Consider the following 18,967-nt stretch of genomic DNA (forward strand, 5'->3'; position numbering starts at 1 on the left):
GAAGACAATAACGATTGCGCGTTTGGCATCAGCAAGTCTCCTTGCCGGAGTGGAACAGGATGAATTTTTAAAAGGCCGTCTTAAATATTCTGGCTGAATGCCAACAAGACTTTGTGACACCGCAAGGTGATTCTGTAGATCTTACTGGTCTGGGCTCACCATGATTCTGTGCCTGTTGTGTGCATCAAGCCATCGCCACCAGTGATATGGGGTCGCGGCCTCTTGGGGCTTTCTCAGTTTTCAAATTCTCAAAATTACTCAAAAATGAAAACCCGTTTTATGGATTTTGTAAACATGCAGAAAAAGTGCCAAAAAACAGCCTGGTGAAGTCCTAGGTCTCATGCCGAGGAGGGTTCACTTGTACATTCTTGTATTACACTGACCTGCAAAAAAACTAATTCAGCAACTAAAAGGGAGCCATGTTGGACTTGCTTCATCTGGTAAAGTTGTGAAATGAGAGCAGAGCAGGCCATATAAACCATAGCACTGCCATAATGATGGCTGTGCCCAGTTCTCTTGGCACACAGAGGCTCATAAACTCCAACCACTATATTCCCTTGGTTTGGTAATGCAATAAATGTGCTCTTATTTGTTAAGTGTTTAAGGTAGTGCACTTGCCATCAGTGTCACTGTATACCTCAAATCTTGCTGTTTTTACCGTGCTAATTGGGCACAAAAAAGCCATTTGTTTCCTGACCACATTGAAATGGATATTATGGACAATTTGGGACAAATTTTCAGTCAAACCCGCTGTTTGGAACCCAACAGAAATTCTGAAATGTCACCCAGCAAACCCCCCCCCCCCCCACCCCCCATTCAGCCCAGCCCTGGACTGAGCTGTCGGCCTTGCACCCAGCAGGATTAATAATTTGGAGCGAGGCCGTGGTTAATGTCCTCATCTCCATTCTCCCAGATGAAGGGATTACGAGGTCGCGCCATCCCCTGGGATTAGTCCTCCAGCCAGGCGTGAGCCCGGGCTCTTCAGAGTGGTTTACGTAAGCACAGGGGCCCCCAGCAGACCGCAGTGAGGGCCACAGCGGCCACGAGCGGCCCCTGGTGCGGTCACAGCTGACGCAGAGCCGTCTGATGCGGTTTCACCGTATGGTTGGGAATGCCATGACGTCACATAGATGGGGGTCTTCCACAGAGTCCAGTGCTTCCGGACTGTGTGCATTTAAACATGCTTAAGAGGCCAGGCCCCATGCTAACCTGGGGCTTGCTGCTGCGTAGCCCCACACTGAATTACAGCTTTGTGTCAGCAAGGCCCCTCCTGGCAGCGTTGAGGTGGATTACCCCCGACTCATCCTTTTAAAGAGCCTTCAGGGTTGTCCTCTTTCCCCCAGTGTTGCGTGTGTGTGTGCGCATGCGAGCGACTGTCTGCATGTTTGTGTGTGTGATTGTGCGTGTAACCTTGCGTGTTGTGTTTGCGTGTCCCTCGTATGTGGCACCGCTGTGATGGGAATGGGAGCAGGGCCCTTGTGTAAGGCCTTTATGTAAGTGCTGTAATCCAGCGACCCGCGCCCACTCTCCTGCACTGCCGCGGCCGGGTAATTGGCCTCCGCGTCACTGGCTGCCAGCTTAAGAAGCGCTGGTTCCTGTGGTCCCGGATTGGCCCAGCAGCCCTCATCCACAACCCGCTTCCTCTGCTAATGAACTGAGTGCCTGCTGAGGGGGGGCGGAGCCAGCAGGGGGAGGGAAACCGTGGCTCAGGCCCAGGTTGGCAGAGGCTGTGGAAGACTTGGAAAGCATTAGTCCCATTTCTCTCTCTCTCATTCTCTCTCTCTCTCCCTCTCTCCCTTGCTCTGGTTTTCTCTCTCGTGCAGTCTAGGGGTCACATTCAGACAGAAGAGAAGCAGGTCAGGCAGAGGAAATAAAAAGGAGAAACCCTCTCAGTGTATTAGCAGCATTGCTCCCCTCGCTTTCTCTCTTCCTTTCTTCCTTTGTGCCCTCCCCCTTCTCTCTCTCTCTCTCTCGCTCTCTCTCTCTTTCTGTTGAATTTTGTGTGTATGTGTGTGTGTGTGTGTGTGTGTGTGTGTGTGTGTGTGTGCGTGCGTGCCCGTCCGTCTGTGTGTGTGCCATATCTTGGGTGTGTGTGTGTCTGTCTGTCTTGGGTGTGTGTACGTGTGAGGGCAGCTCAGAGTGCAGCGCGCTGGCAGAGGGAGAGAGAGGGAGGGATAGAGAGAGATCAAATGAGGGGAGAGAGAGACTTAGCACGTAGCGCCGCCTCACAGTCCCACTTGCTGTGAAAGTTCTCCGACTGCAGCCAGAGCGGAAAGGGAAGGCGGACGGAAGCAGCGTGGCTCTAACGGAGGGAGAGAGCGAAGGAAAGCAAGAGAAGAGCGCAGAGAGGAGAAGACAGGGGCGAGTGTAGCATGTGCCATTTAGAGCATGTGCATCTGGTGACAGCTCGAGTGTCAGCGCAGGAGGAGGGCGCGGGGGGCCGCTGTCTCTGAGATCAGAGCCGCTGATAACGCCAGGGAGAGGCACAGGAGCCGGAGGCACGGGACGGCCGGAGAGACAGGCACGTGAGGCGCTTTGGCAGGACGTCCGCTCCCGGGCGGGGCTCGGGGAGGGGGTACACCACAGCCACCTGCTATGGCTTGGCAGCCGCTGTTGTTTGTGCTCCACCCTGCCGGACCTCAGGCTGCTACGCACAGCCTCCACCTGTCCACAGGAAGGCCGGGATGTTCCGCGTTCACCGCCGTCAGTTCTGGCCGCTCCGCATCGTCTGCTTTTATTCGCCGCTAACGGCGGGGCGCGGTGCGAGCTGGCACGCCGTGACTGCAAGAACAGAACATAGCCGGTCTGGTTATTTAACAAACGGGGCCAAAACGGTAATCTTCCTGTCTGCTGGAAAGCAAATGACTTTATAGCGGGGTGGAGTTAATCCCTGGCTTCTGTCCGCCGCGCGTCCGGGGCCCCCGCTCGCCCGGAAGGTTAACGGGTTTGTCGTCAGGTCTGACGGTCGCCTGAGGGAGCCGGGATTCTTCACTGTCTGTTTCATCCTGAGAATGCGCCGTGTGAAGTGGAGGGGGAAGGGCAGCGGGGGGTCAGGGTTCTCGCAGGCCGCCATTAATATTTCAATGGGACCACTCCAGTTACTTTAAACCCTTAGCGAGGCGCTCTTACGTGGCTTCCCCTTGCAGGGAAGGAAGACGATCGCCGACACTTTACGAACTTCAGCGCCCCTCTGAGGGTGTCACTCCATCCCGTCTGCAGATGACTCTTATAAACGTCTGGGGGCGGGGGAAGAAAGCCTGCTTTCGGTTGAGTTTCTGACCGCGAGCTGGTTATTTTTGCGCCTGCTGTTGTGATTGGAGGGACTTTGTGGAAGGAAGTGCCTCTGGCACTGTTGGGTGAGAGACAGAGTCGTGACGAGAAAAACCGCCGATGGTATCGCTCTGCCTCTTCGCCCCCTGTTCCGCTGCCTCTGGCAGGAACAGGAACTGAAACCCAGCCTCGCACACTTTGGACCCCTCAGCGCTCCGCCGGCCAAGGTTGCCCGAGAGACACAGGCTACGTGCCGACTGATAGCGGAGGTTTCCAGGGTCCTGCCCGCCCCTCCCCTAAAAGCAGGGGGCCGGCCTCGCTCCCTGTGCGGCTCTGTGTGGCACCAGTGCGCTGGTTTTTACAAGTTGCAGACTGGAGACCCGGGGGGGGGAGGGGTAGGAAAACAAACAAGCGATGTTTCTCCTGACAGGTTGATCTATGGCAGACAGCGCAGCGGCGGTAGGGCCTCTTGTGTAAGCCTCGATTTGTGTGTCGCGGTGGGAAAAGTACAGGCCTCCTTTTTCTTTTGTGCTATTTGGGAACAGCAAAAGCCTGATGTGGAAAATTACAGCGGTGATAACCCGCAGCGGCAACTGTTTGTGTTTGGTGGTGTAGAGATTAAGGCCGCTGCCCTGGGTTTGGGCCGCAGGACTGTACCTGGAGGACTCCGCGGGCCCCATTGTGAAAGGTTCACTGGGTTTGCGCCATATCTCAAGTAGCCGCTCCAGTTCTGTAGAATGGATTGCATAATGAGTAATTGTCCGCTGCTCGTAAATGTGTGTAATAAAGAATTTTAATTTGTTCTGTGAATCGGGGAAGCATGACCACAAGCAGTAGTCATGTTTTATGTTTTTTGGTGTAATGTGAAAGTTTGAATGCTGAACCCGCCTTGAGCTTTGACCTGCGGTGTCTTATTCCCAGGCCTTCTCCAGTATGGTAGGAACTGGTCCTGCATTGCTAAGATGGTGGGCTCCAAATCCGTATCTCAGTGCAAGAACTTCTACTTTAACTACAAGAAGAGGCAGAAACTGGATGAGATTTTGCAGCAGCACAAAATGAAATCGGTAAGCCCTCGGTAACCAAGCATGTCTGTTTTCTTTACACAACAAATAACAAAAAGCAGAGCAGCTGCTGAATGGTTTTCTGCCTGTATTGTTTTGTCTAGAGACAGGTTTGTCCGGGGCACTGGTCCCAAAACATGTAAAGAGAGGATGGCCATTCTTTTTAAAATGACTGCAAAGTGGGCCCTGTTGATTAAATGCATAATTTAATCCCAAAGTGTAATCATTTTGATTTGGTGTGATCAAAAGAAATGTACTTTGTTCCATTGAAGGGCTTGCCCCTGGAAGCTGTTCTGCTATTATCGAGCTGATGTATACTTTGGCTTCAGTTCCAGAAATCCCATACCAGAACCGGGGAAAAGAACAACGATGCCCTTAAGTGTGGATCAGTGATTCTTTATTTTCAATTTAGTCCATATGTTCGGTCCATTGGCCTGTATGGTTTAAGCTAAGTGATGAAATGGTGCCAACTGCACACTTACTGTAAGTGATAACCAATGCTTTTGTGTGACTTTCTCTCCTCACTCAACATGATTGGGCTTTCTCCCTCACTCTCTCACACACACACACACACACACACACACACACTCACTCATGGACATACGCACGCTCGTTCACATACACACAGACACGCACCCTTAAATTAATTCACGCTCTCACTCAGACACTCGCTCACGCACACCCACGCCGCGTTCTCTGGGCGTCCATTTTATTGCCACAGAATGCCAGAGCTGCAGAGGACACACGGTAGGTTGAGAGAAAGGGAGGGAGGGAAGGATGAACGTTTGCCTGAGGAAACCTGTCCCGCTGTTCGACAGGAGAAGGAGCGCAAGGCGCGGCGCAAACGCAAGGCGGCTCCGAGCGAGGAGGCCAGCGCTCCCTCCGCGGCTGAGGAGGAGGAGATGGAGGTGTCGGGGGCCAGTGGCAACGAGGAGGAGGCGGCCGAGGACGGAGAAGGTACGATAAGCAGCTTCAGCCCACAGCGGGGAACTGCTAGTGCATAAGGAACTCTACAGCCCCACAAACCCACACCACAGAACGCCAGTATGACGAGGAGACTTGCTTTTATAACACTGTTACAGTCCCAGACAGGCCCCTCAACAGGCATTTCTGTATTGAGAGAACACAATGAGATGCTGAGGGGTACTACCTTCAAGTACATTAAGCATGAGGACACTCACAGAGACGTAGCTAACACACCACAAACTTGAGTTAGATAATAAAGGTTTACCAAGAACCCATTATGGTAGCATTCAGAGAATCTGAATCAATGCAATAGCAAACTTGGGTCTATTGTCGTGGCTGTAAATGGTTGCCATGGGGTACAATCCTTATCTGTTCCTTCTCTGTTTGCTTGAATATTGGATTCTGGATTCAACAGAGAATTCAGGTCAAATAACACATGGATAAGCCTGTTATATCATCCATGTCCTTTATTGGCTCTATTTATCATAAATTGACCTGTACATCCATGTTAAGCTGGTAGACAATTTTAGATGAATGACATTGAGTCTCAGTAGCCACTTTCGTACATAGATCACGGAACATTTCTGTGTTAACCTTTCTGGAAATCTAGTTGATTGTCTCTTGTTTGCACAATCAAGGACTATCTGGTATTTTACAAATGGCTCTGCCAGTAAGCCAGCGAGGTATGATTTTGTTAACTCTGGCGAGCTAACATTTGCTAAGGTGCTTGCTAATGAAGAAAAAGTGAGTGGTAGCAGCTAATGTCCTGGTATTTATTAATGTGCATGTACTTTAAAAACTTTTGTATAGCTGTATGACATGGGTGTGTGGTGGTGATTGCTTGAACTGCATAGCTAGTTGGTAAGGTAGGTAATGATTTGCTTTGTGTATGTGCTTTACTTTATTATATGTACAATATATGGTTGACTTGCTTATTTTTTGCAGTAGGCTATGCTAATAGAAAACTCGTTTTCCTATTAACAAGGTTGATGAATGTCTTGGCAAAACAATTTGAATTTTGCATGCTTGATCCTTGCAATGCCTTGAGACAGCAAATTTCTGTTTTACTGCTATTACACATAACAAGCTACTTATTAGCTGGATGCCAAAGCAAAAGATGACCAGTACATGTGCACGCAATTTGAATGAAACTACTAGATTTGTTTTTATTTTGTTTTTATTTTTAGAACTATATATTCACAGAACCCTGGTATAGCAGGACTAGCAGGGAGATGTCCTGGTTGTATCTTCTGGTTGTATCTCATGCTGCAGAAGCCTAAGGAGTTTCTTCCATCCCCAGAAATGGCCTTTGCTTCGCTTTGTTTTCCCTGCCACTGAAATGTAACCTGACTACACATAGCACTGGCACTTCCATTAATCTTATTGAAGAAGTGACCAGGCCAAAGAGAACACAACTTAATTTCCTACCCAGCCATGTTGGTCTGTTCCTTCTCTTGACTTGTGGTCCCTATCACCTAAAGCAGGGGCCAACAACAGCTCGGACACGGAGAGCTTGCCCTCACCCAGGTCCTCCGAGGAGAGCAAGTCCAAAGAGGAGAGCAAGTCCAGCCAGGGGACCGGAGGCGAGGGGGACTCGGGGGACCAGGATGCCGCGCTGAGCGAGGCCGGGCAGGGGGCTGACGAGAAGCCCCTGACCCTCCGGGAGCTGGAGCAGGCCGTGAAGCAGGAGGTGAAGAGCGAGGCAGGGGAGGGCAGCAAAGAGCCGCCCGCCGAATGTGCCGACAAGAAGCCCCCCGCCGAGACGGAGGGGGGGAAGGGCTCCGGCAAGGCCTCCAAGAGGGAGCACGGGCCCAAGACCGGCTCCAACGGAGACAGCGACTCCAGCGCCACCTGCAGCGCCGACGAGGTGGAGGAGGCCGACACCGCGGAGAAGAACAGGTGAGCGTCTCCTCGCTCCGGATCATTCCAGACCCCTGGGTGGAGTTCAGGGTGCCAGACCACTTCCCTTTTCCGAAATACTCAGCGCTGGTATTCCTCTCCGACCGCAGCGCCCGCGCGCTTTTCCGAGAATGCTTTTCACACCTGAGCGTCTGGCCCCCACAGCGCAAACAGCACCCGCGGCACTAAGCTAACAGGGTCACATTCATTCAACCTTGGAGAGCTCAGGGAGGGAAGGAGCGGGCAAGACACTAGCTCTTAATGAAATCTGATACGTCTACTTCCACCATTTCAGCATTACTTCCGCTGCTCCAGTGAATGCGGTCAATGTTTTTCCCTTTTGCTTTGATTCTTTAAATCAGCATTAAGCGCTGTGCAATATTCAAAACCATGTCACACAAACAGGACCCGATGACCAATCTATCCAATCCAATCTAAAATGGGAAACATAATGGTAAAGAATATCCATTTACTTAAGCGAGTTAATTATATGGAAAAACGTCATTTCACCTAAAATGGTGGAAATGCTGCATGCCATTCATTTCTGTAATGTGTGCTGTTCTGGATGCTCTTTGTTTATTGAATTGCACACATCATCCTGTCCTGCGAGAATGTGCCATTACTTGAAGCAATTTTCATTAGTAGCATATTTCCATGTGTGAGCTACATGGCCCGTGTATAGGTAGTTCCCCTCCTGTGTCACTAATGCAGAATTGAATAGCTGCTTCATGCTTGAGAGCGTATGTCAGATACGAGCAGTAAAACGTTACAGCTTTTGAAGGTCTCGGTGTGGTAATTAACGCCTGCGAGATTTACAGATTCAGACGTGATGAAAGTGATGGTGTGCTTCCCGTAATGTGAAACGATCCTCTCCTGGCTGTCTGGAGCTCTTCAGAAGCCCCGTGCAGGCTCCCTGTGGGGGCGGCCTGGTAATGTGCCCAAGGGGAATTTCCAGCCCGCTGTATTACCTCACATCAAATAAAACAGCTGGAATATAAACAAGCCATTTCTCGCTTTTGTTGAAGGGGATTTTTGAATCATTTCGCGAATCTCCTCTTAACAGTAAAATTTGAGATGGGGCAACCCTGCGTGCTGTGAAAGATAAGGGCTTTGCTTCAGATGCAGGAAGGGCCCCCTGGTGAGCTCTGGCTGGCATGGTCCTATTCTGCAGCTCCAATGGATCGCTGGAACTGGTATCATGGCACACTGAGGGTTGTTTACCTCGAATGCTATTTGGGGGCTTAGGGCTAATATTTCCCATGTTTCTCCCCTTCTGTTTACTATGTAAGGCGTCTTTGTGACAGTCTAGTGTGAAAAGCGCTATACAAATAAAACCGAATTGAAAAGTTGACATTTGCGCAGACATTTAAAGAACTGCTGGGAGCTTGGTTCATCAGTACTGGCCATTAGTGCATATGGCCGACCACAGCTGCTTCCTGCCTCGACCTCATGCAGCAGTGGCACCTTTAACAGCTGCCATTATGTGATCAGTGACAATCTGTGCGGTGCTGTGGTTGTTCTGTGTGCGATTCGTCCCTGAGTGCTCGCCTAGCGTTTGTTCTTTTTTCCATGACAGCAGACTGCCTTTATTGGCACAACTGAGCGAAAACGTTCCTCCCGCGGATGCCAAAGCAAACGCACAGCGAAAGGGGTAGGGGGGGAGATGGAAATACACTCGAAACGTTCGCGCTCTTTGTGTTTTCATAGCCAGGAGTTCTCCCACGCGGGGTTAATCCCTGTTTATCAGGAACGTAAATAAGAGGCGAGGGCCCGGTTCCGAGCCATATTAAGTAAAAGCAGCCTGCATCCGCTTCTGCCCCACCGTGAACGGCTGTCTCATGGAGTCCCTCCCTCTCTCTCCCTCTCTCTCTCTCTCCCTCTCTCCCTCTCTCCCTCTCCCTCTCTCTCTCTCTCTCTCTCTCTCTCTCTCTCTCTCTCCCCCTCTCTCTCCCTCTTCCTCTCTCCCTCTCTCCAGGATGACCTCACCCAGGCCCAGCCTCCTCAACTACTCCCACGAGGGGGTCATCTCCTCCCCCCTGCAGAAACCCATGGACCTCAAGCAGCTCAAACAGAGGGCTGCAGCCATCCCCCCCATCGTGAGTCTTAAAACGCTCATCTGTGTGTGTGTGTATTGGTGTGTAGGTGTGTGTGCGTGTAGGTGCGCATGTGTGTGTATGCGCGTGTCGGTGTGTGTAGTGCTTCTGGGTTCACGATAGACCGCCTATCAGCCAACCAAATGTGTTAAATGGCAAACCGCAAAAGGGAACGGTCCATGGTTCATGTGTCCCATACAATTTAAACACTGAATTTCTTTTTGCATCGAAGAGTGAGCTATGGGCATTGGGAGCAGTGAGTATGTGAGCATGTTGTGGGGTCCCCAGGCCCTGTATGAGTGTGCAAGTGTGTGTTCCCAGAGTGTGTGAGTGTGTGAGCGTGTGTTCCCAGAGTGTGTGAGCGTGTGTTCCCAGAGTGTGTGAGTGTGTGTTCCCAGAGTGTGTGAGCGTGTGTTCCCAGAGTGTGTGAGCGTGTGTTCCCAGAGTGTGTGAGTGTGTGTTCCCAGAGTGTGTGAGCGTGTGTTCCCAGAGTGTGTGAGTGTGTGAGCGTGTGTTCCCAGAGTGTGTGAGTGTGTGAGCGTGTGTTCCCAGAGTGTGTGAGTGTGTGTTCCCAGAGTGTGTGAGCGTGTGTTCCCAGAGTGTGTGAGTGTGTGAACGTGTGTTCCCAGAGTGTGTGAGTGTGTGAGCGTGTGTTCCCAGAGTGTGTGAGCGTGTGTTCCCAGAGTGTGTGAGCGTGTGTTCCCAGAGTGTGTGAGTGTGTGAACGTGTGTTCCCAGAGTGTGTGAGTGTGTGAGCGTGTGTTCCCAGAGTGTGTGAGCGTGTGTTCCCAGAGTGTGTGAACGTGTGTTCCCAGAGTGTGTGAGTGTGTGAGCGTGTGTTCCCAGAGTGTGTGAGTGTGTGAGTGTGAGCGTGTGTTCCCAGAGTGTGTGAGTGTGTGTTCCCAGAGTGTGTGAGTGTGTGAGCGTGTGTTCCCAGAGTGTGCGAGTGTGTGAACGTGTGTTCCCAGAGTGTGTGAGCGTGTGTTCCCAGAGTGTGTGAGCGTGTGTTCCCAGAGTGTGTGAGCGTGTGTTCCCAGAGTGTGTGAGTGTGTGTTCCCAGAGTGTGTGAGCGTGTGTTCCCAGAGTGTGTGAGCGTGTGTTCCCAGAGTGTGTGAGCGTGTGTTCCCAGAGTGTGTGAGTGTGTGAGCGTGTGTTCCCAGAGTGTGTGAGTGTGTGAGCGTGTGTTCCCAGAGTGTGTGAGTGTGTGAGCGTGTGTTCCCAGAGTGTGTGAGTGTGTGAGCGTGTTCCCAGAGTGTGTGAGTGTGTGAGAGCGTGTGTTCCCAGAGTGTGTGACTGTGTGAGCGTGTGTTCCCAGAGTGTGTGAGTGTGTGTTCCCAGAGTGTGTGAGCGTGTGTTCCCAGAGTGTGTGAGCGTGTGTTCCCAGAGTGTGTGAGTGTGAGCGTGTGTTCCCAGAGTGTGTGAGTGTGCGTTCCCAGAGTGTGTGAGTGTGTGAGTGTGAGCGTGTGTTCCCAGAGTGTGTGAGTGTGCGTTCCCAGAGTGTGTGAGTGTGTGAGCGTGTGTTCCCAGAGTGTGTGAGTGTGTGAGTGTGAGCGTGTGTTCCCAGAGTGTGTGAGTGTGCGTTCCCAGAGTGTGTGAGTGTGTGAGCGTGTGTTCCCAGAGTGTGCGAGTGTGTGAGCGTGTGTTCCCAGAGTGTGTGCGTGTGTGTCCCAGAGTGTGTGAGCGTGTGTTCCCAGAGTGTGTGAGTGTGTGTTCCCAGAGTGTGTGAGTGTGTGTTCCCAGAGTGTGTGAGTGTGTGTTCCCAGAGTGTGTGAGTGTGTGTTCCCAGAGTGTGTGAGCGTGTGTTCCCAGAGTGTGTGAGTGTGAGCGTGTGTTCCCAGAGTGTGTGAGCGTGTGTTCCCAGAGTGTGTGAGCGTGTGTTCCCAGAGTGTGTGAATGTGTGTTCCCAGAGTGTGTGAGTGTGTGTTCCCAGAGTGTGTGAGTGTGTGTTCCCAGAGTGTGTGAGCGTGTGTTCCCAGAGTGTGTGAGTGTGTGAGCATGTGTTCCCAGAGTGTGTGAGAGTGTGTGAGTGTGTGAGTGTGTGAGTGTGTGAGTGTGTGAGTGTGTGAGTGTGTGAGTGTGTGAGCGTGTGTTCCCAGAGTGTGTGAGCGTGTGTTCCCAGAGTGTGTGAGTGTGAGCGTGTGTTCCCAGGGGCCTTCTCTGGTCCCCGCAGCACTCCCACGTGCGCCAGTGGCATCTGTAGCAGATGAGTGTAGATTAGGGCCGGCAGGCAGGTTTGTGTTCCAGGGGGATTAAAGACAGCCTCCCTGGGACAGAGATAAGGAGGAGGATGCTTAAATAATTGGGGGCAGTGGGGGTGGCACAGACTGGCTCTCAGTAAGGGACTGTTAGGAACAGGAGGGCAGGAGACCATGGTGAGTTTCCAGCTGCTTTCATGGCCAATTTTGAGTTTTTATCTCTGTGTGTGTGCGTGCGTGCGTGCGTGCGTGCGTGCGTGCGTGCGTGCGTGCGTGTGCGTGTGCGTGTGTGCGAGAGAGAGTGTGTGAGTGAGTGCGTGTTTTTTGTGTGTCTGTCTGTCTCTGCTTTTCTCTATCTGCCTGCCTGTCTGCCTGTGGGTCTCTGTGCACGCGTTTTTCTCATTCGTCCGAAAAGGCGATACAGTGAGGCTTACAGTCAGTGTACGGTACATGCATTCCCTCGTGTGGTCACCGGGTGGCGCTGTCCCCTCTCCTCAGATGCCCGAGGTCTCTGCGCAGGGCGGGCCGCGGGGCGTTGGGAAGCAGCAGGTGCCCCCCCACGCGCTGGCGCTGTACCAGCAGCAGATCACCATGGCACACGAGTCGGCCCAGGAGGGCTCGCCCCACGGCAAGCAGCCCAAAGCGGCGGTGCACCCCCAGCAGCAGCCCCTGCAGGGCGACAGGGACACGCGCGTCAGGACCCGCAGCCCCGCCTCCACCGCCAGCGACAAGGACGGTACGACACCTCGCCCCGCTAACCACGGGAGCGCATAGCGTCTTTTCAAACTGCGGTTTCACTGGTCTTTAAAAATTATTCTAATTCGTTATCAGAGCCAAAGCCTGTATTTTGCATATGTAGTAGCAGCAGCTTTAATATGTATGTGTTTGCTCGACTATGTGAAAATAATTCACATAGTTGGGTCAAAACAATTCTTGCCAGTTAACCTTTGGCTTCTCTGCCATTGGTCAGGCTGTAGTTAGTGGGAGAGCACTGATGTACCCGGCCCCGCAGAGAGGTGGGTTTGTTTCTCGTTGTCTGGTCAGAAACATTGAGTTGTTGAAGGGTTAAAATGGCCGACAGGGCCCCAGTGACTGCAGTATGCAATGGTGGGTGAGCTGCAGGGTGCTACTCTGTGGAGGGGAGGTGTGTGCCTGAATATCAGAAATAAATGGGATACATGTGTACAGTATGTCACTGCATAGTGTACAACAGTACAGTCCTTGTCAAAATGAAGGAAGGGCTGGAGTATTTGGGAAACGTAGTCTTTTGTTAATTGTAGTTCTTATGTGCTTCGCTTCCACTTTGTTTCTGGGCAGAGAATATTCCCATTTACACAACCACATGCATTCACACAGTTGTAATTGCTAAGCCCAGTTGTGAAACGCAGGCACCCAGCGGTAGAGTGCACTTACCCATTTATAGGCCACCGAGGTAATGAAGTGTTTGCCTGCTAATCGAGAGGCAGGATATTGAGAGAGCGATGGAAGAGCAGAAGCACCTCCATGCCTCTGAGGCACGTGGCTGTGGTTTAGGGCTGACAGGAGCACATGTTCAGCTCTCGTGTGTGTGTGTATGTGTGTCCCCACAGAGATGGAGGGCAACGAGAAGTGGCTGCAGACTCTGCTTCACGGAATACGTAGGTTCACCCCCCCCCCCCCCCCCCCTTAACACTAATGAATGCCTGTGACACACCGTATCCTCCACCCGCTTCTGAGTGTACCTGCATCTCTGCCGCTCGGTGGCTCAAACACACACACACACACACACACACACACGGCATTCCCACGTGGGCGTCGCTGCCGGGCACCTGCGGCCTGACCGCGACACGGGCTGCGTAATCCCGGAGGCTCCGCACACGCGCGCGTTAGGAGGAGTGGTGGCCCCAGCGGAGTGTGACCGTCGGTGTGTGTGTTTTCCCTTTACAGACAAGTCCCGGGCCTTCTCTCCGCACGGCGAGGGGAAGAAGCAGGGCAGGGGGGCCGAGGACCCCAGACCCGCCAACCTGAGCCGGCCGGTGCTGTCGCCCTACCAGCTCTCACCCCGGGACATGGCCAAGCTGAGCCACGACCAGCACCTGCTGCACTTCAACCCAGGTGGGCTGCCCTCCACCCCCTCCCCCACGCTCTGCCCCCTTCCTCCTGCCCTACACCCCCTCCCCCATGCTCTGCCCCTCCTCCTCCTGCCCTCCACCCCCTCCCCCATGCTCTGCCCCTCCTCCTCCTGCCCTCCACCCCCTCCCCCATGCTCTGCCCCCCTCCTCCTGCCCTCCACCCCCTCCCCCATGCTCTGCCCCTCCTCCTCCTGCCCTCCACCCCCTCCCCCATGCTCTGCCCCCCTCCTCCTGCCCTCCACCCCCTCCCCCACGCTCTGCCCCCCTCCTCCTGCCCTACACCCCCTCCCCCATGCTCTGCCCCTCCTCCTCCTGCCCTCCACCCCCTCCCCCATGCTCTGCCCCCCTCCTCCTGCCCTCCACCCCCTCCCCCACGCTCTGCCCCTCCTCCTCCTGCCCTCCACCCCCTCCCCCATGCTCTGCCCCCCTCCTCCCCCATGCTCTGCCCCCCTCCTCCTGCCCTCCACCCCCTCCCCCATGCTCTGCCCCCCTCCTCCTGCCCTCCACCCCCTCCCCCATGCACTGCCCCCCTCCTCCTAATCCTCCACCCCCTCTCCCACGCTCTGCCCCCCCTCCTCCTGCCCTCCACCCCCTCCCCCACACTCTGCCCCCCTCCTCCTGCCCTCCACCCCCTCCCCCACGCTCTGCCCCTCCTCCTCCTGCCCTCCACCCCCTCCCCCACACTCTGCCCCCCTCCTCCTGCCCTCCACCCCCTCTCCCACGCTCTGCCCCCCCTCCTCCTGCCCTCCACCCCCTCCCCCACACTCTGCCCCCCCTCCTCCCATCTCCCATGCTCCACCCTCCTCTGCCCAACACTCCACCCTCCTCTGCCCCACGCTCCACCCTCCTCTGCCCCACGCTCCACCCTCCTCTGCCCCACACTCCACCCTCCTCTGCCCCACACTCCACCCCTCCTCTGTCCCACACTCCACCCTCCTCTGCCCCTCACTCCACCCCTCCTCTGTCCCACACTCCACCCTCCTCTGCCCCACACTCCACCCCTCCTCTGTCCCACACTCCACCCTCCTCTGCCCCACACTCCACCCCTCCTCTGTCCCACACTCCACCCTCCTCTGCCCCACGCTCCACCCTCCTCTGCCCCACGCTCCACCCTCCTCTGCCCCATGCTCCACCCTCCTCTGCCCCACGCTCCACCCCTCCTCTGCCCCACACTCCACTCCTCCTCTGCCCCACGCTCCTCCCTCCTCTGCCCCACGCTCTCACCGTGGTGAGTCGCAGGTCAGCTGACCCTCCCGTGTCTCTGCAGCCTTCCAGCCCCCCGCGCACGGCGTCCCCCTCGGCCTGCCGCAGGACAGCGGCCGAATGGCGGCGGTGCGCCCCCTCCACATCCCCGAGCCGCCGCCCCTCATCTCCTCTTCCAAGCCGGGCGGCTCCATCACGCAGGTGAGCCCCGCCCCGTGTCCCGCTCACTACCCGTTCACCTTTTACATTGCGCTGGCACTCTCATCCAGAGCCACGTGCAACACTGTGCAACATACCCATAACCAGGGACAAGTGCTCGGAATGACCACAAAGATCAGGACTTCATCCAATGACCAAGGACTATGGGCCTGATTTACCTGCATGAAGCTCATAGCGCAAAATGTGGCCCGACGAGAGTGTGTTAATAATAAAGTATACACTTAAGTAGGAGCAACAGCCAAGCCGTTTACATAGCCAAGCGAAAGTGGGAATAACCCGTGCTCCTTCCTGTGCCCCCTGTCCGTCCAGGGTACCCCGGTCCAGCTGCACAGCCCGGCCCACGGCTCCGAACAGGGCAAGATTCCCACCGGCCCGCTGGGCCTCTCCTGGATGGAGCAGAAGAAACCGGGTGAGTCCAAGTGTCTGGAGTGGGTGACACACTCCCAGCCTTGGTTCGCTGGTGAGTGGCCTTTCTTCCCGTACCTTTTTGGAATGCCGGAACCGTGCGTCCCGCTCGTTCCCTGACCACGCCTCGCCCCCCCTGTCGTCCCCCCCCCAGGGCCGTTCCCCGTGGTCAAGCAGGAGCAGCTGTCCCCCCGAGGCCAGGCCCCCCAGGCCGAAAACCTGTCCACCCAGGGGCCGTCCTACGAGGGCGCCGCCGGGCGCGGTGAGCATGCGCCGGCTATCTTTCTGAGGCCGCTCCCTCCCTTAAACGGCCCCCTCCCTACAGCCGGTGTGACAGCCGTTTCTGACACTCCTCTCCGCTCCGCAGGGTCCATGTCTGCCGTGCAGGGTGGCAGCATCACCAAGGGCCTCCCGGGAACCCGGGTTCACCAGGAGGCGCCCATCTCCTACCGAGGGGGGTCCATCACCCAGGTAGGGCTGAGGGCCGGGGCTTAGACACATTCATACGCATCCCACATCCGCTTTCTGCTTTTCATCAGCCATTTAGTGTGACCGTAATATGTGCCCGCAAAGATATGGCTGTTCGTTGTTCGAGTAAACCACGTCGTTCAAAGTCACGTCGATCGAATCTGGCTGCTTTTTTAAAAGTGTTCTAATGGTTAATGTCTGAATCTTCCGGCATAACCTCTGCAGTGCTGTGCTGAGGCTGTGTAAAGGTAACTTGTGAGCTCATCCACATGCTGTAAAGTGAGAAGTTTACATTTTTACAGCGTTTTCTCCGCTATTCCCCTAATATGGACTTCTGCTAATTTTCTGAATATGTACTAAAATATCAATTTCTGAGTTTGTGAGTTTGAGACCGCTGCTACGAGGTCCATTAAAATAGCAGAGAAGTTGCAGCTCCTGGTAGGCTTTGTGAAGACCGAAGGGAAGGAGCTCAGTGTGCATCAGGAGTGGAAAGGGCTGCCAGTGCTTCAGATAACCAGAGGGCACCTCTCCATACGTTTAATGCGCTGGAAATTGATGTGCTGTAACCAGGGGCAACAAGCGGCAAGGTCTCCCGCTAAGGATGACATAACTGTATCTCCCTCGCCGTAGAAACGCGCGCATCCTGCCAGCCTCTGTTCTTTTATGCATCTGTTTGCTCTCTCATTCGCCTGCTGCCGTCACAGAACCACGCGCTTTTCACCCATTTATCTGCCAATAAGTCAGCCGGGGGGTCAGGTGTCCTGGGGGGGGGGCGGACGCACTCATTTTCTGCCTGAAAAGATAACGGAGGGAAAGGGGAGGTAGGCCGTCTAATTAAAGGGCAGAGGAGCTGTGTTTGCGCAGAGTCCGGCGGGCTGGCCGGGGGCTGTGGGTACACACAGATAAGCCCCGCGTTGCATCAGGTGTCCACTCCGAGGCAGATGGGCCGATAACGCGCCATCATCACCCGATCCCGGACCTGCAACGCCCTCTTCCAGGGCCCCTGGAGACGGCTCGTTGTCATTCGGTCTCGTGAGACCTGGCAGGATAAGAATTTTAACTTTTTGACATGGTCTTTGATGATGAAAAAATATTTTCAGTGAACACTGAAATAAGTATTATAATGTATCTTATTTTAGTTCGCGCTTTTGAGTGTCCATCGTTGCGTAGGTTTCGGAATAGAACAGCGTGGTTCTTGAGATTACGATCTGAGTAATGTCCCGTACAGGGTACAAAAACGCATTTCCACGTCTTAGGAGGACATCCGGTAATGTGCAGTCCCAATACGAGGACATTGTGGATCCAGACCGACCCAGGGTTATAAGCGGGTCTCCGTTCATCACTTATTTGTGCTGCTCAGAAAGGCACATAGGCAGGGAAAGCGATACGTTCGACGCTGGCTGAGCAGCAGGGATGGCTGACGCACGAGGTCCACTTCCTGTGTCACTTCCTGCGCAGGGCACCCCGGCGGACGTCCTGTACAAGGGCACCATCACGCGGCTGATCACGGAGGACAGCCCCAGCCGGGCGGAGCGAGCGCGCGAGGAGGCGCTGTCTAAGGGCCAGCTGGTCTACGAGGGAATCAGCGGGCACATACTCTCCTACGACCGTGAGTACCGGCCTATCGGCGTACCTGCCGCGCCGGCCTATCAGCTCACCCCTGAGGTGGGGTACTGCTGTTTCACACTGGCTGACAGGAACTTGGCCTGAACTCATTCTGTAATTACCCACCTGTGTGCAGTAACCTGCTTAAAACGAGCTATGTTTAAGGAAATGCTGGTAAGTACTCTGGTGTATTCTACTATTAATAAATGTCGCATCAACACCTTTTCCTGCGCATAATTGGAAGCGGTGTCTGATTCAGTCCTTTCTGTTTTAGTTACTGTGCTCCTTGAGGTTTTATTTTTAGTAGTTTTTTTTTATTTTCGTGTTTTGCCACTAAAGCATTTTCAGTCTTGTAGGTTCATGTCCTATTTGCATATTTTGGCTCTCACTTTGCTGCATCTAAAGAGATGTTTGTTTTGCAATTTGAGAGGAGCTTTGATTGTTCATGAGATGGACATGGGTGGTTTCACATGGCTGGAGAGATGTTCCTGACAGTGTTCTGGTTCTTCAGGAGCAGCACCTCAGAACCCTAAAGAGGAGGGGAGGGGAGCACCTGCTGAGATCCTGGGGCTCAAGCGCCCCTACGATGTCATGGAGGGGGGGATCTCCCGTGGCCTGCCCATCCGAGACTCGATGTCCGCAAACTGTGAAGGTGTGTTATGGGTACTGTAGAAATCAGGGACTGTGAAGGTGCATTATGGGTACTGTTGGAATCAGGGACTGTGATGGTGTGCTCCTGTAGCAGTCAGGGACAGCTGAAGCAGCCAGCTCTCATTTGTGAGCCTGTTCTCACAATGTCTCTCACTCTCCCCTGCCCCTTCTCTCTCTCTCTCTCTCTCTCTTTCTCTTTCTCTTCCTCTTTCTCCCCCCCCCCCTCACTCTCTGCCTCCCCCTTCTCTTACTCCTCACACTCCCTCCCTCCCCTCTGCTCTCTCAGGGCTGATAGGCAGGGCCATGCCCCAGGAGAGACACAGTCCGCACCACTTCAAGGAGTCCCACCATATCCGCGGCTCCATCTCACAAGGTAAGGAGCCCCTCCCCTCTGTTTGTCCCAGCCCCGCCCCCCTCCCGCCCCCCCACCGTGACTGACAGCCGCCTGCTCCGCCCCCCCCTGCAGGCATCCCCCGGCACGTAGACCAGGAGGAGTACATGAGGCGGGAGGCCAAGCAGATGAAGAGGGAGAGCTCCCCGTCCCGCGGCTCGGGCCAGCCCCCCGACGGCCTGAAGCCTCGGCCCCACGAGGGCATGGTGCCCACGGTGAAGGAGGGCGGCCGCTCCATCCACGAGATCCCACGCGACGAGCTGCGCCACCTGCCCGACGCCCTGCTGGGCAAGGCTGGCAAGGAGGGCTCCATCACACAGGTGGGAGCGCGGTTGCACCCACCCCAGCAACACCAACTCCTGTGCCGTGTGTGTGTTTGTGTCCTGTGTTTTAGGGTACCCCCATGAAGCAGGTGTGTGTTTGTGTCCTGT

The 18,967-nt window shown here is 54.5% G+C and overlaps 1 protein-coding gene across 4 annotated transcripts in view; it reads left to right on the forward strand.

Annotated features, from left to right (window-relative positions):
- Positions 1 to 18,967, forward strand: part of ncor2 (nuclear receptor corepressor 2) — a 133,058-nt gene that overhangs the window by 94,471 nt on the left and 19,620 nt on the right. For 3 of the 4 annotated variants that reach the window (XM_061259578.1, XM_061259580.1, XM_061259579.1), the window contains exons 18-32: positions 4,192 to 4,334; positions 5,150 to 5,288; positions 6,779 to 7,196; positions 9,172 to 9,292; positions 11,982 to 12,219; positions 13,073 to 13,120; positions 13,410 to 13,577; positions 14,862 to 14,998; positions 15,326 to 15,476; positions 15,576 to 15,683; positions 15,789 to 15,892; positions 17,348 to 17,498; positions 18,006 to 18,146; positions 18,432 to 18,518; positions 18,612 to 18,856. In XM_061259578.1, coding sequence (XP_061115562.1) covers positions 4,192 to 4,334; positions 5,150 to 5,288; positions 6,779 to 7,196; positions 9,172 to 9,292; positions 11,982 to 12,219; positions 13,073 to 13,120; positions 13,410 to 13,577; positions 14,862 to 14,998; positions 15,326 to 15,476; positions 15,576 to 15,683; positions 15,789 to 15,892; positions 17,348 to 17,498; positions 18,006 to 18,146; positions 18,432 to 18,518; positions 18,612 to 18,856 — 2,399 coding nt within the window. The remainder of the gene's footprint in view (positions 1 to 4,191; positions 4,335 to 5,149; positions 5,289 to 6,778; positions 7,197 to 9,171; positions 9,293 to 11,981; positions 12,220 to 13,072; positions 13,121 to 13,409; positions 13,578 to 14,861; positions 14,999 to 15,325; positions 15,477 to 15,575; positions 15,684 to 15,788; positions 15,893 to 17,347; positions 17,499 to 18,005; positions 18,147 to 18,431; positions 18,519 to 18,611; positions 18,857 to 18,967) is intronic. The other variant, XM_061259581.1, reaches the window with a different exon arrangement.

Source organism: Conger conger, chromosome 11 (assembly GCF_963514075.1).
Source record: "Conger conger chromosome 11, fConCon1.1, whole genome shotgun sequence".
NCBI classification, from domain to species: domain Eukaryota; kingdom Metazoa; phylum Chordata; class Actinopteri; order Anguilliformes; family Congridae; genus Conger; species Conger conger.